This window comes from Zosterops lateralis (genome assembly GCF_965231275.1).
Source record: "Zosterops lateralis genome assembly, chromosome: 3".
Taxonomy (NCBI): domain Eukaryota; kingdom Metazoa; phylum Chordata; class Aves; order Passeriformes; family Zosteropidae; genus Zosterops; species Zosterops lateralis.
In genome coordinates this window covers 24,341,440-24,356,680 of record NC_139764.1, presented here as the reverse complement: position 1 = coordinate 24,356,680, position 15,241 = coordinate 24,341,440, and the positions used below count along the sequence as shown (strand labels likewise).

The 15,241-nt window shown below is 36.8% G+C and overlaps 1 protein-coding gene across 1 annotated transcript in view; it reads left to right on the top strand.

The window, feature by feature from the left end:
• The first annotated feature begins 815 nt into the window (after nt 1-815).
• HAAO (3-hydroxyanthranilate 3,4-dioxygenase) overlaps nt 816-15,241 on the top strand; it is a 29,268-nt gene continuing 14,842 nt past the window's right edge. The window contains exons 1-5 of the mRNA XM_083856239.1: nt 816-1,019; nt 3,794-3,872; nt 10,766-10,849; nt 12,456-12,562; nt 14,738-14,827. Of these exons, the coding sequence (XP_083712365.1) occupies nt 940-1,019; nt 3,794-3,872; nt 10,766-10,849; nt 12,456-12,562; nt 14,738-14,827 (440 nt within the window). The 5' untranslated portion in view covers nt 816-939. The remainder of the gene's footprint in view (nt 1,020-3,793; nt 3,873-10,765; nt 10,850-12,455; nt 12,563-14,737; nt 14,828-15,241) is intronic.

Sequence of the window (15,241 nt, the reverse complement as noted above, 5' to 3'; positions counted from 1 at the left end):
TAAGGTATTGTAATGTCCTGGGATTTTTTTTTTTTTGTTGTTTGTTTGGGTTTGTGGGTTTTTTTTGTTTTGTTTTTGTTTTGTTTTGTTTTTGTTTTTGTTTACCCGCTCATTTCATATGTTTGGAGTCTGAAAAAAAATGTTTATAGATTTCTGTATTAAAAAAATTTGGGGGTGACAGGGAAGAGAGTGAGCAGTCCTATAACAACTGGTAGATCTTGAACAGAAACTTGTGAGGGAATAAAGACTAATAAAGATCTGGGAAATCTGGTTCTTCTCAGTTTCTTGTTTGCCTGACAATTTGATGGCAATATGCTGCACTTTCCCAAAGGGCATCAGGGTCAGCTCTCCACACCACCTGCTATAACATTGGCAGAGCGGATCAAATTAAGATGAACATTTATGGACAGCTGCTCTTGGTCTTACAAATGTAGGAGACATCTGTAGTTTGGCTACTTGGCAAAACAAGATCCCAGTATTTTCAAACAAATACACATATCATACACAAACAATCAGCCTTAGAATGTTGAAGGGAGGTTTCTATATTATACTTGAAAGGACCGAATGTCCCAGCCTTGCCCATTTTTTTTTTTTTTGACGGTGTGACAAAGGTCATTTTTGTAGAGAAGTGATGTACACACTCCAGCTAATGCAGTAAAGAGAATTAAGAAACCCCCTGTGGGCAAAACCCAGTCTCCAATAAATATATATATTTTTAAAGCAATAGTCAATTATTAGCCAAGCTGCTGAAGCATTAGTATTCTCTATGAAGTAACCTTTGGCTGATGGACCTGTCCCTTTTGACACTGAAGCCTGAAGACACCTCTCCTACCAGCCAATCCCCTGGGCACTGGGGCTGGAATCACAGGCAGTCTGCCCACGGAAAAAGCACTCTGCAAATTCTAATACTTCAGGCAAAAGTTCCTTAGGTGGTGGACCATGGAGCTTCTTGTGAATGTCGGAAAATGGATAGAAGAAAATAAAACTGCCTTTTTGCCACCTGTTTGCAACAAGCTTATGTAAGTAAATGAAAATTTTAATTTTTTTTTACCAAGTTATTAGAGATACAAATATTCCTAGCTATAAGAGGAAGGTGCAACAGTGCATACATGATAAAGATTAGAAGGAATCATAGTTCCTCTCAGGCTGCAGCCAGAGCTGTTCCAAAGAGCAGAAAGTGAGTGAAATCTGGTTTGCAATAACTCAGCAGAAGCTGCAAAGATCAACTTGAATACAAGATACTTGCCCCAACTCAAAGTCACTTGTAGGCAGAGAGACTGAGTTAAGAGAATTTGTGTCAGGCCCTTTGACAACAAACTTCTAGAAATCAGAGGAGATGGCGTCACATCCAAAACCAAATTACAACCTGAAGTAGCTAAAGCTGCTGAGAATCATTCCAACATCCACAGCCAAAGCTGCAGGAGCAATCAAAATCAGAAGGATATATCACTGAAAAACGAGGAGAAAGGAAGGGCAGAGGTACCAGAGGATCAGATTTCCAGGGCATTTCCAGATCTGTCAAGGCAGGAGGGTAGGGAGCCTCAAGGGGCAGTTTACAGTTGTTACAGTGTTCTGAATGAGACAGCTAATATAAGGAAAAAAAAGTGTAGGCATTATGCAGTTGTATGTCTGTGTCAAAGCTTGTGAACAAATTCCAATGTAAGTTATCCAATGTTTGTCAAAATATTAATGAAGATTTCTTTTGTCAGTGAAGCTGAGGAGAAAATATTATGTCTAAAACTGTATGCAGAAAACTTTCATTAGAAAGTATTCTCTGTAAGAAGTGATATAGACCTAGGTTTTATAAAGAAATTAAAAAGCATTTTCATACCTTTAATTTTAAAAAAAAAACTTTCTTTGCAATTTAATCATTAAAAAAAATCATTAAAAATGCCTCTTGCCCTCCCCTTAAGTGCTATCTCTCATGAAAAGCTGAATGGACAGTAATGTATCAGTGATATTAATTTCCATTCACAGGTGCAAGGGTTACTTTTCAAAGCAATGGTTACAAGACAAAGAAAAGCTCCTTAGTGCCATGTCTGTGTTGAAACTAGAGCTGTATGTTGAACTGAAAAATTCTGAAACTTGAATCACTACAAGTGTTTCCATTTCTTTCATTTTCAAAATGGTTTTAGGAAGCATTTTATGAAGCATATTAATTTCTGAAGTTTACCAATGATAATGGGAAAGTTTTAGTATTTTACATATATGGAATATTCACGTGTTCCTTTCCTTATCAGTTTCGATGAACCCTTTTTGTTTTTACTGCACTATTCTGTACTGCTTACTAGTAGTTCTGTGTAAACCTTGAGTAAATCTGGAATTTGACATCTGTCATAGACCTTTGCCCATAAACATTTTAATAAAGTTACAGTGAAACAATAAACATTTTTTGTGATAAAAATTGCATAGTTTAAAACAAAATCCATTTTTCCAACATTGCTTTCATCTATGAAGAAGGAGAGCAAAACCATCTACTGTGTGGATTCTGTGTCTGGCACCACCTGCACCTGGTGCTACCTAAATGTTTTCAGGATTTTCCAAAAGGTTTTAGGGGATTTTTCCAAGAAGCAACCAAGAGATTTTCAACATTTTTTTGAAGGCTTGATCCTTTGTGTGCTGAGTAGAGATGTGTAAGACAATCTTCTGCCTGTGTCCTATTGCCTCATTGGAAGGCAATCATCTCAAAATTTAAGCAACTTAAAATCTTTTTTCAGGGAGAATTAACAGTAAAAACTACGTCTCTCAACAAATCAGTAGAGCTTCTAAAGTTATTACAGCTTTTATGACATTGTGTTCCATACATTTGAGAGGATCACAATTTTTAAATACCTATTTGGGATCGCAGTACAGAACCTCAATCCTTGAATTACTGCCTATTCAGAGTTTTACCAAAGTCAAGAAAACGATACATTTAATTAAATTGCAGCTCTGACATTGTATTTTAATGACACTATCTTGCAAGTTTAAATGCTGTTTAACCTCAACAATGAAGAATTAGTGCAAAATCAAACCCCTTGACACAGCTGATCTTAACAGGTACTTCTAAAGCTCTTGTGAGTTCAGAATGTGATGCTTACCAAAGGGACAACTAAGTGTGGTCATGGACCATCTGATTCTTTGTAGTCTTATAATATTTTTAAAGGGTTGTCTGCTGGTACCATTTTCTCTGTGTGGATAAGAAGAGAAATGTAAAAGTATAGAAAATTTAATAGTCCATTAGTTAGCTCCTCATTCTAACAATAGTACAGTCAAGTAATTTTCTCATCTCTGAAACCTTTACAATACTCTTAACTGCATTTTGGCAGTCTTAACTGAAGCTGCTTTTCTTTGTTATGATATTACTCCTTAACTTAAAGCAACTATATTACCCAGATAACGTTATTTAGCAAGATAGACAAACTTATGTATGTTTTTACCTTTATTAACTTTTAAGAGTTTTACCTTTACATAATCTTCTCATGTTGAAAAACCTTTTTCTACTTTCTGTCTCTTTGGTAACATTCTTTATGTTTTCAATTCAAAGCTCTTTTCAAAGCTGGCAGCTATTGTTGACCCATTTTCGTAGCTGGAGGCATTGAAACACCAGGAGGGAGGTAGTTGGCCTCAGGTCACCCAACAGGACAGTGCCAGAGCAGAGAGATGCATCCAAGGTCTTAGGAGTTCTTACTGGCTGCTGCTTTTCCCTCAGCATTGTTTCACTGACTCCCTGTCCTAAAAGAACTTTAAAAAATAAATGAAATAAAGAACATCATGAATAGAGGTAGTTTCAAAATGTCACTTTCTTTTCTAGGCATCGTTATCAATTAAATGTGATGTTTGTTGGAGGGCCAAATGAAAGGAAGGATTATCATATTGAAGAAGGAGAAGAGGTAACCTATGGGTTGTTTATATTATTCTGATTTAATTTATCTTTAATGATTAAATGCAGCTACTTTTGAAGCTACAGATTAGGAATGCCAGACTCAGTGATGTTGTATTTATTAGATCTATTCATAGGCTTTGACAGAATCATTCACCAGAACCATACACCATCTGTGTATTTTGTTTGAAACAAACACATGAGATCAGATCTGTTTTGCTGTAATTCATTTCCAACAGGAAACTAGAGAAAATGTTCTGACACATCAGAGTGTCTCATTTCAACATTTTGGAACAGAACTTTAGGAAGGTAATGATATTTTTAAAGCAATATTTTGTTGCAGAAGAGTAATCTGTATTTCAAAAGTAACTTTGACATTCAAAAAATAAAAAATTACTTCACTAGAAAAAAATCTTCTTGTGGACTTTGTGAAAATCATCGGCTTTTCAGTTTTCATTTGAATTTGGAAAGTTAAAGAATAGTCTTTAAATATTTTTCAAATCATTCCGCTATGCTCAAAGCCATTCCAACTTTGAGTTGTGAGTAGCCATTGTGCCAAATACAGCATAGAGGAAGAATGAGTAGAAACTAACAAAATGTAACAATTTACCCTTCTTTGTTTACTTCCTTCTTTCTTGGAATTGCTTGCTTGGCCTGGGGACTTCACCACTGGCTCTGAAAGAATCCTAAGGGAAAGTGGTACTAGAGGCCTGGAAGTAGGCATGTCAGGATGGAGAAAATTTGCCTTGCTTCCCAGCAGAATAATTTAATTTCATCTCATCCCAATGACATTTGGCAACCTAATTTTAAGTACCTTTGGAAACTCAAGCCTAAGCATCCACATAGTTTAAGGAAGAAGTGGGTCAAGTTTCAATAAATCCTTTCAAAGAGAAAGAAAAAATCACTTAATAATTATTGAATCATTTCTCCCCAGACCCACCCCAGCATTTCACAGGAGCCTTCATTGATTTTCTGTTCTAACTGTGCCATGCAGGTGTGTGCACTCCTTACAGACACAGAGCTCTGGAAGAGCAGATGCTGAGTTATCCCTGGGTGGCTGCCACGCATGTTGGATTGCCACCACCATCTCCCAGCCCACCTGTGGCTGTGGGCACAGGCACATATATCATGTGCCAGGTTCCCAACTCACTCCACTGTGTCTCTTCTCATGGGCTGTGCAGGGAGAACTCTGGAAGCAGTCAGGACCAGGCCATCAGGCTGCTTGGGATTCCTTAAAAGAAAAGTTAGGCTGATTTAATGTAACATTTTGGGTTTTTTCCTCATATTGCAAGATGTTCCTCTATTTGTGCATAACTTGGCCTTATAAGTTTATAAAAGGGGTACTTTTATAAACTTTTTATATGACTTCTCAACAATATAAAAAATTAGACATATCTATAAAGGCATAATTTTTAATTCGCTGTTGCATACTGATATTATTGCTAACTCAAGTGGAAACAAGGTTTTTTAGGTATCAATACATGCTCATTTACATGGTAAGCTTCCCACAATTACTTAGAAACCAAAAATGGAAACATAACAACTCTATCACATTGGAAAATTGGCAATACACACATCAGAAGCATTATCAGTTATGTACAAGTTTAACATATGGGCCAATTTCATTCTGTTTTATAAAAGTACATTATAGTTATTCATTGCATTTTACCGTAGCTTTTTATCAGACACATTTGCACCTTCCTGTGATCTAACTTAGAACCATGTTTCTCATTAGAGAAGAAATGTGGGGTAGCGTATCCTAGCAAAAGGGCATATTCCTAAATTAGAGTTGGGATTAAAAAAAAACAACATTCAAAGCCATGTTCAGCTCATTATTTTGTCAGGAAAAGGGTAATTTATAGTTCTGGGTGATAATTTGAAGACAGACTATATAGACGTACTGTCAGCAGGCCAAATCACGAATGCGAAAACCCACAAATCCTTCAGGCAAATTTGGCTGATGCTGTTCTACTGTGAGTATTCCAATAGCAAAGAAAGGCTGGTTTGGAGAAAAAGTTAAATTTAGGATTGTTTATATCCGTCCACTCCCTATCTTGTGCCTGTTATCACACAATTTATGGAGTGTCCTGTGGCACATCTTGCACTTCAAAGCCTGCAGTTCATGGCAGCAAAGGGTTGGCACGCAGAGATAAGGGCTGAGGAGCATGCTCCTGCTCCCGAACTGCTCTCTGCTGGGGCTATTAAGGTGCAGGTGTATCAGGAAGATTAGTTCTGGATGGCTAATTAGGAGGAAAAAACCCAGAGGCTCGATTTGAACTCCCCTCAAAGCCTTTTAGAAATGTCTCCTGAACAGCCATTTGGGCTAAAATGACAGCTATAGTCTAGCACAATTTCTTTCCTCCTCTCAAGAGGCAAGAAGGCATTTCCTAAATAACTCTTTTATTTTGTTCCTTCTTAGTTTTCTCTGTAATGCTTCACTGCCTTCTTGAATTTCTGTGCACTACTTCTTTGCCACCTTTCTGCACAGAAAGAGTCTCATACCTGAGACAATGTTTTCCATTGGACAAGTTTTTTAAAGAGAAAAATCAAGCTGTACCTTACGAGAGATAAACCATTCACAGTCTTTGGCTGGAATTTACCAGGAGGTCATATTCATTCTTATTTGTAAAGTTCCCTTTTGCTCCCTTCTCCATCAGATTAGAGACAGAGTCAGCAAATACCTACTTGGATATTCTCTGCCTCATATTCATTCAACTAAATAAAAGTAGGCTGCTATCTCTACCCACCTCAGTCCACCACTTACACACAATGAATCTGAACTGACTTTGATTTAGCTGACTTTGGTTTCTTAACAATTTACATTCTGATGTTGAGTCTGTATAAAACAGTTCAGTTCTGTGCAGAGAAATTCAAATCAGCCTTTCATGCAACACATTTGTATTGGCACAAACCCCACTCAGATTTAGAAGTCTCACTTCTCATTGTGTTGTATCTTACCCTAGTTTTCTGCTCTCACCATCTAGGTTGTTTCCTATGGATAGAGCCCCCTAATTATTGGCACAGCCCCACAGACCAAAACCCTCATACTGCACTCCTAAAGAGAACTCTCAGAGCAGGAGTTCCCCCTCCTTTGATCATCTTGGTGAATCTCTTCAGCTGCATCTAGCACATTCACATGGTCTGACTGAGATATAACTTTATGCTTTGAAACATGATGCAGGTTTGAGGTCACATCTGCCACAACTCATCTGAGTTTTCTGACCTGAATTTTGATTTTTCTTTCTTTCCCTCTCACTCAGACACCACAAGTAAGACCTGGCTCCAGTTTCTGACAGATTATCTGCTTAAATGAAGCCCAACCCTTTCTAGTGTATGCTGCTCTCCAGCCAGCATGCTTTTGAGAAACTCTCCCCTATCAGATCAATTTGCCCATTGCATTTTATAAGGATAGTCATGTCTGAAAACAAGGGGAAAGTGAGGCTAGGTGGGCATTCCCATAGGTTGTTTTGTGGTGCTTATATCCCAAATAAATCTGAGAACCTGAATCACAATGAAGCAAGAGAAACATTTTTGCTTCTTTATATTTAAAACCCCTCACATTTATCTGCTAAAGACTTTTGGAATATTTTTATAAGAAACAAGGTTCCTATTAAAATGTAATAAGAATGATGATCCTTTTGCATCAGGAGATTGTGTCTTCAGAAATAATCTTGCTGCATAAGATTTTTGGGATGAATTTTGGCTAGTATTCAGGCTTCACAGATGACATGTAAATGAGCAGCAGGAAATAATAATAATAAAAAAAAAATACCCACACCAAAAGCCCTCAACATAGCTTTCTCTACCTTTCTCATCTGTTTGTCTTGTAGGCTTCTGATGTCTGAAAAACCCTTGTGATGAGAAAGGGAAAAAATTGTTTTTCTGTACTCGAATAGATCAGTCACCACTGAACTGAAGTCTGGAGAACAGGCAGGCTCTACTCCCACATCAGAATTTGATTTGCTCTGCAAATTAATTTAGTACTTAGCCATATGACTAGCAATACAAGCCAGGATATATCAAGCCAGAGCCTAATCCCAGAACTGGCTGAGCAATCCCAAATTCCACTTTTAGATGCAGTCAGAATTCAAAGTATCCTGCTAACTGCAGGTCTCTTCAGAGGTCTGTAAATAGAGGTCTGTCAACTCTCAGAGCCCTCATAAAGCTCTGGGTTCCTGTGTCTAGGCAGAGTTTGATGTCAAAGGTGGATCCAAATTAAATTACATACACTGGTGTGCATAAAATAAAATAGACTTGTGGGGTTTTTTTAGTTATTCAATGCACACCAATTACAAATCCTGTATTTTTCCACTACTAGATGCTTCTTTGTTTACTCTGGCAGGATATAGGATACACATACCTGGATGAAGGAGCAATTCTCACCATGCTAATACAGTGAGGAAGTTAGTGCTCTTTTTAAGGTGGTATCCACATGTTCTATTACCCTGTTGAAGTTTCTGTCAAAACAAGCAGCTTCAGCAATACTTCCACTGATGGCAACAGTGGATTCCTACCTCTCTGCATCTCCTCCTCTTTCCTTCAGAAATGCCAACCTAATTTATTCTATGAGTATTCATAATTGAATGAAATATCCCTGTACAGACTTGAGAGTGATTCAGCACTGGCCACACTGCCTTCCCCTGCAGGTGTAATACTATCTGGTTTGAAGCCTGATCAAAAAGGGCAAAACAGACTAAGGGAGGAGGATGTATTTCTCCTACAGCAAAGAAAATTTAAGGAAAATTAAACTGATTAAAAAACTCCACCCTCTCAGTCTTAAGGTGTTTCCATTTGATTTTTGTGGATATATCTGCAGGTTTTATGATCATATTGAGCAGTTTTATCAAACAATGTCACGCTTGGTGCCAAGAAGCACTTCTAGGTGGCTCATAACTTCTAGAGATAAGGTGAGCATTAATAAAGGAGGTGTTTTTAAAATAAACAGAATGAGAAGATATCACATAGCAGAAAAATAAACAAAATTCTGAAATCTGGAAAAGGAGAAGAAGAAAGGAAGATACAATAATAAATAAATAAACACATTTAGTAACAAAGGATAAAAAGAATGGTGAACAACCTTTGTTTCTTCCTTGAGATAGATTTTTCACCTAGGAAAACAAAATTCATGCCCAATTGTGAGCCATTATGCAGTAGCAATATACAAACCTAGGCTTTTCTATAAGAAGACATATATATAGATATATTTCACATAATGAGAGCCCATGTCATTAATAAGATGTTAATAGAGAGAAATATTGCTCATTTCCTCAATTTTTACTACTGCTGGGGAGAATGGATACTAGATTGTTCCAGTAACAACAGTACAACTAGGAAAGCTTATATTTTCAAGTGGTATGAACTCTATTGGCTTAAAATCCTATCTATATGGGCATATGTATTTGTGTATACACATACATAAATACATACATACATGTATATAAATACACACAAATTTTCTAGGTTCTATAGAAAGGTACTATAGAATTCAGTCAGAAAAACACTTTCATTGACAATGTGTAGCCCACGTCATTCCTCCGCTCCCACTGCAAAACAATTATTTTAATTCATAACTTACTGTTTATAAATCTTTCCTTATGACTGGGGTGCTTCACCTCTGACCTGACATCCACTCTCAAGTTTTTTATTTCCAGAAAGGTTGCTCAGCTGCATGATTCATGTCAGAAGCAGGATAAAACTCTGCCTCTGTTGTCCTTTCCCTGTTGTCATCTACGTGTCCTGTGCATGTGTTCAGTAACACCTCTCCCAGAAGCTGCAGGGGAAATAAAACCTACAGCTGGTGTGACAATCCATCTAGATCATACAATCTTAGATGAATCCAGTTCAGGGGGTTTGCATATTTCAGTGGTTTCTTCTTTCCCCTATTTATTTTTCATTTTGATGAAATTGTAGTGAGTTGTTGTAAATAAATATTTTTTTCAATTATAGTTCTAATGTTGAATCATGTTTCAGACTACTTCAACTGCACTAGCACTCTGGTTTCCAGATGTGGTAAATAGAACATGGAAATCATGGCAGAAGTGACTTTTGGAAATATTATTGCTCTGCACTACGTAAGAATTAGGAGGAATGTGCCCATTATTTCAGGTCAAAGGTACAGATCTGCTTGCAGATTGTAGCACAGTTCTGTCATGAAACATGAGGACCTGAGAGCCCCCACAAAGCTGAGCTGGCTTTAGTCTGATAACAGCCATGGAAAGGTCACCAAAGACAGAATTTTGGGTTCAGTAGTTTTGTCCTTATACAGACTCTGAATGTCAGCCTTTTACATACACAGTGGGAAGAGCAGCAGCTGTTGCTGGATGTGAGGGTATCCATAAAAGTAAAGCGGAACAGCTTCCAAATGGGCAATTCTTCCCAAATGAGAAAGCCCCATTAAAAAATTGAAAAAGTACACCATTAAAAAATTGAAAAAGTACACCAGAAAAACTGTGTGTGCAGATTTGGAGCTTATTTGGAAAAATGACATTTAATTTGATTGATTAAAGACCCTGCTACATCTGAAATGAAGCTTTCTATGCTGTGTAATTAATGTATGCTTGAACTGTAATGTTGAGCCCTCCAAAAAATAATTCCAAGGGTAAAATCAGGACAGTGGAATGCCACCAGATCCAGAGGATAGCTCTATATGCAGTTACAGGCCTCTTCGATAGATCATTAATTCTTAGTGTGATAATAGAAATAATACATATTCTGTAACATTTTTAAATCATTTATTAATATTAATATAATCAGATTTTAGAAGCCTGTTATTGTTAGAAGAAAATCTGCAAATACTTGCAACTGCAAATTGAATATATTTATTCATGTATTCTTTGTATAGAGACTATAAAGTACAGAATGTTTTGGAGTAGCTACATTAATGCTATTTTCTTATTTCTTCAGCTTTTTTACCAGGTTCAAGGAGATATGTGTTTGAAGATAATTGAAAATGGGAAACAAAAAGACGTTGTCATCCGAGAAGGGGAGGTAAAACAGGATTGCTTTTCTGTTATAGTTGTACATAAGTATGTAAAGTGAACATTTTATGCGTTATTTAGAAACCAATTTATCCCTGCTGTGCAAGAGATAGCATCACTATTTATAAAAAGAAAAAAAAAAAAAAAAAAGCTTGGAAAATTTCAAGCAAATAATAGAAAACTACAAGAAACTGTGTTCAACATTTGACTGTTTCAATAACAGATAAAACTCCCTCTGAATATATGGGGTACCTATTCAGATAGTCAAGAACATACTGAGAAAAGTTCTTACTCCTCTGTATTGCATGGCATCTGCCATGTGAATTCAGTTGGATCCGTCTTTTATTTACACCTTGCCAGGTACACATCACTCACACCATTAAGCAAACTGCCTAAACTGAGGAATTTAGATGATTCCTGTATTTTCAGCCTTCTTTAGTCCTCACAGCTAGCCTTTCCAACCATCACAGTAGGACAGCTTTAGAAGAGCTGCTTATGAATAAAATGTATCCAATTTTTCCTTATAGTGGTACACTTGGTAAAGCATAGATTGCAGTGCTTTTACTGAGAGCATGAATAGATACTGGCTGTTACTAGGAGTTAGATGTACTACAACTGCCACTCATGGTTATTGACACAAGTTTGGTCTGCACTCAAGTCTTTGAAAGGATTATTAGGTCTGGTGGAGACAGCCTTTAAAATGGAAGATGTGTTAAACCCAACAGCTTAATGTGACTGAAAGCATTACCACTTTTTCAATGACGAAACAGAATCACGTTTTCCAACTGTGAGTTTCTGGTATTACACTTCACACTGAAGGAGCACACCCAGCTGAGATCTCAGCATGTAAGAAAAGCACTAATGAAAAGGAGCACACGATACTTGGTGGAAAGACTGCCACTAGTACTGCTGAGGCACCGTCATTAGCTCTGTTTTGTAGACAGAGAAACTGCAATGATGGCCCAGCCTCCACAAAGACATCTATACTGGTGAATGATACAGGCTTACCGACTTGCTGCACAGGTAGCTGCTAGGAAAGGGTTTATTCTCAAGCTTCAGAAATAGACTTCTCATAACCACATGTTGCCTATTCACTTTGTCACTTGCACGAGTAAATAGCCCCTCAGATTTGTTAATTATTTTCGGAGAGAATAGCACTCCTTATCATGCAATCAAAGGTGCTCACTGTGTTGGGAGGATACATGTGGCTGATTAGACATTTTATTGAGCAGACAAAAACCTTGCTTTTTTATTTCCATTTCAATTACTCAGAAATTGCAGTAAGTTTATAAATTTCAGATGAGTAATTGGTTAGATTTTCATTTCAATTGTGTCTAGCAATAATGATCAAACCAGGAGGAGAGAACTTGACTGCCATCAAGGCAGTGCTGATTGCAGTCACTGTGTCATCATTCACAGAGAAAGCAAGAAACAGTGTTTGCAGGGCTGCGGGTACCACAGTGGGTGCAGCAGCAAAGGAGCAACACGAGATCAACAAAAAGTAGGGGAGAACTGGGGCAAGGAGCAGAAGATTTTGCAGGTTGAGGGGCAGGAAAAGGACAATGCAAAAAAAACAAGACTTCCTGACGCTGGTACTTTCTGATTTCTTTTAACAGATGTTCCTGCTACCTGCCAGGATCCCTCATTCTCCTCAGAGATACGAAAACACTGTGGGTCTTGTGATTGAGAGGGAAAGATTAAAAACAGAAATTGATGGCCTAAGGTGAAGTATAAACTATTGACTAATCTGTTAGTATTCATATTATATACTAATATATCAATACAATGCTGCATTTTAATTTCCTGATAATTTATCAGATTCATCCTGGCAATTTTGTACTAATTCTATCCATACATCTATTTATTTATGAACACATAAACAGAGATGTCATTTAACATTTGCTTTAGTTAAACAAGGGCTGTTATGAAATTTCTTAAATACATGTTATGGTTATAGCAATCTACTTATGTACTACCTACTGCTATTGCCTTAAGTTTTAAAAAATATCTCAGAGCTCTCTAACAACTCAAATAAAAAAGATTTTTTTAATCAGTTCTGGCAAGCAGAATATTAATTGCTTTGTAAGCCTTGAAAGCAAAAAAATGAAGAACAGCTTTCTTGTCAAGTGTGTGGGAAGCTGGAACAAAATCAGTTTTCTCACCACTAGTCCCTCTACATTGTACACACCTCTGCCTAGGTTTTATTGCCTTTTGAGGAAAACATCTTCATGTAAGTGAGCGGTTTGCTTGATATTCTAGAGGGAGCAGGACAAAGCTTTGTCTTGTGTCCATACAGAATTCACAATTCTAAGAGGGAAAGTCACAATAGAATAACATTAGCCATCTAGAAAAGCTGTCTTGGTATTAACCAGAGATGAGAGACAAAGTAGAATTTATAGCTGTTCATATAATCCATACAGATTTAAAACTGCAGTGATAAAAATGCTGTTCCTGTCCTTTCACCTATAGTTTTGATTGTTGCATAGGTAGTGTCACAGCAGGAAGATTGCAAGTGTGCAGAGCTAAAAGACATATTTTTTCATTCAAAGAGAAAAGGCTACAGAAAGAAACTAAGAAAGGGGAATTCAAGAAAAGAAACCCAGATGAATAAATTCCAAGCTAAAATCAACACCGTTTCATTTAAGTATTGTTTACCTATGCACTTGTCTTTTTTTTTCCTTTCATTGCAGATCTGTAGATTGTGTGGACTTACATTATTTAAAAAATGCTTCGAGCTAGAAAAATTGGTCAGTGATTTAGATAAAAATATTTATTATTAATGTAAAAAAAGAAATAGTAAACTTTACGTAAAGTAAAATAACCTGCCATGTGGAGTCTGTGAATGGTATGTGGAAGAGAAACGCTGAATGCTTTTTTTAGGGAGCCAGGATGATCTAGAGATTTGCACTGCAATACAGGCATGCTCATGTGGAGAAGCTAAACTAAAAGCTACCTTATGGCTTGCAGGTGGAAATTAACACATCCTCAATTCAAAATATCTAATCAGATGCCTGAAAATAATTCAGAGGTTTTTAGTGCCCTTGTTTTCACACTGATGTGGTGATTAAAGACACTTGAAGTTTTGGAAGTGAACAATCTTGTCATGCTTTTGAAGCTACATTCCCTCTGTGTGCTCCTGGGAGAGAAGGGAATTTACAACCAGAACCTCTAATGTTCTCATACTTTTTTCAATACCAGCCACCTGCAGCAAAGACTGCACAAGAGGAAATCATAATGCACTTTGAAGTATGCTGACTCAAGGTCTAATACAAGGTGTTACTGTTCCAATATTTATTATGTCTACAAACCTTAGTCATAAATCAGAGACCCCAGCGTGCTGATTACTGCACAAGTGAAGAATAAGTAGCCTGCCCCAGTGTTCCAGCCTAAGTAAATGATTTACATGTCTTGTGCTATGAGAAAAATGATCTAGCTAATCTTAATTCTATGGCAAATAAGTACAAAACCAAATAAGTTTGATGTTAGACATATTGTTGGATGCTTTGTTCCAAACAAGACATTTTTAACATTTTTCTTCTCTGGAGATTGTGTTCAGAATTTGTGCTGCCAAATAGGCTGCTTTTGCAGTAACAACATCCAAGGTGAAATCATTGGTCCCAAGAGATTATGGCAGCAATCATTTTCAGGATGACATCAGGAAAGGTTGCTGAAGAAATTTGGTGACTTATTTGTGATTGATCAGCAGAACTTTGAGTATCTCACCCACCAAATCACCCAACCAGGGAAACAGAAAGCTTTCCCAAATAACCATTCCTCAGAATGAAGTACACCAGGCTTGACAATAAGTTGCTCTTACACAACATCAAGTAGCTATTTTCTTCAAAAGACTGAATCAGCTAGGTGATAAAAGGATTGACAAATGTCTTTACTTTATCAGATACTATGTTGGAGAATCAACTGATGTCCTCTTTGAAAAATGGTTTTACTGTGAAGATCTCGGCACTCAACTTATACCAATAATTCAGGAGTAAGCTTTTTCCTTTGTAAATTTTTTTAAAAAATGAAATTATATTGTAGATCTTTGTCAGTCTGTGGCTTATGTCATTAGTTTGCTATTTATGCTACATTTTACATAGACTTTTAAAAAGTTAATTGCTGCTCTATAAATTTTTAATCATGTCTTGTATGCCTCAAATTCATCAAATCAGATTAAAAAAAAAAAATCAAGTATTTCATGCATCCATCTGGAACACACTTTTTTGAACCAGTAAACTTAGTAGCACACTGCTTCTAAGTGCAAAAAGAGTTGAGTGAAAAATAAAAATTTATCAAGGTAAAGCACTCAACTGCTTTAAGATTTCTTTTACTCTTGCTTTAATCTAAATACCTTTAATTTATGTTCTTTATGCATAATCAGGACTGTGGCAAAATTGGTAGAAAG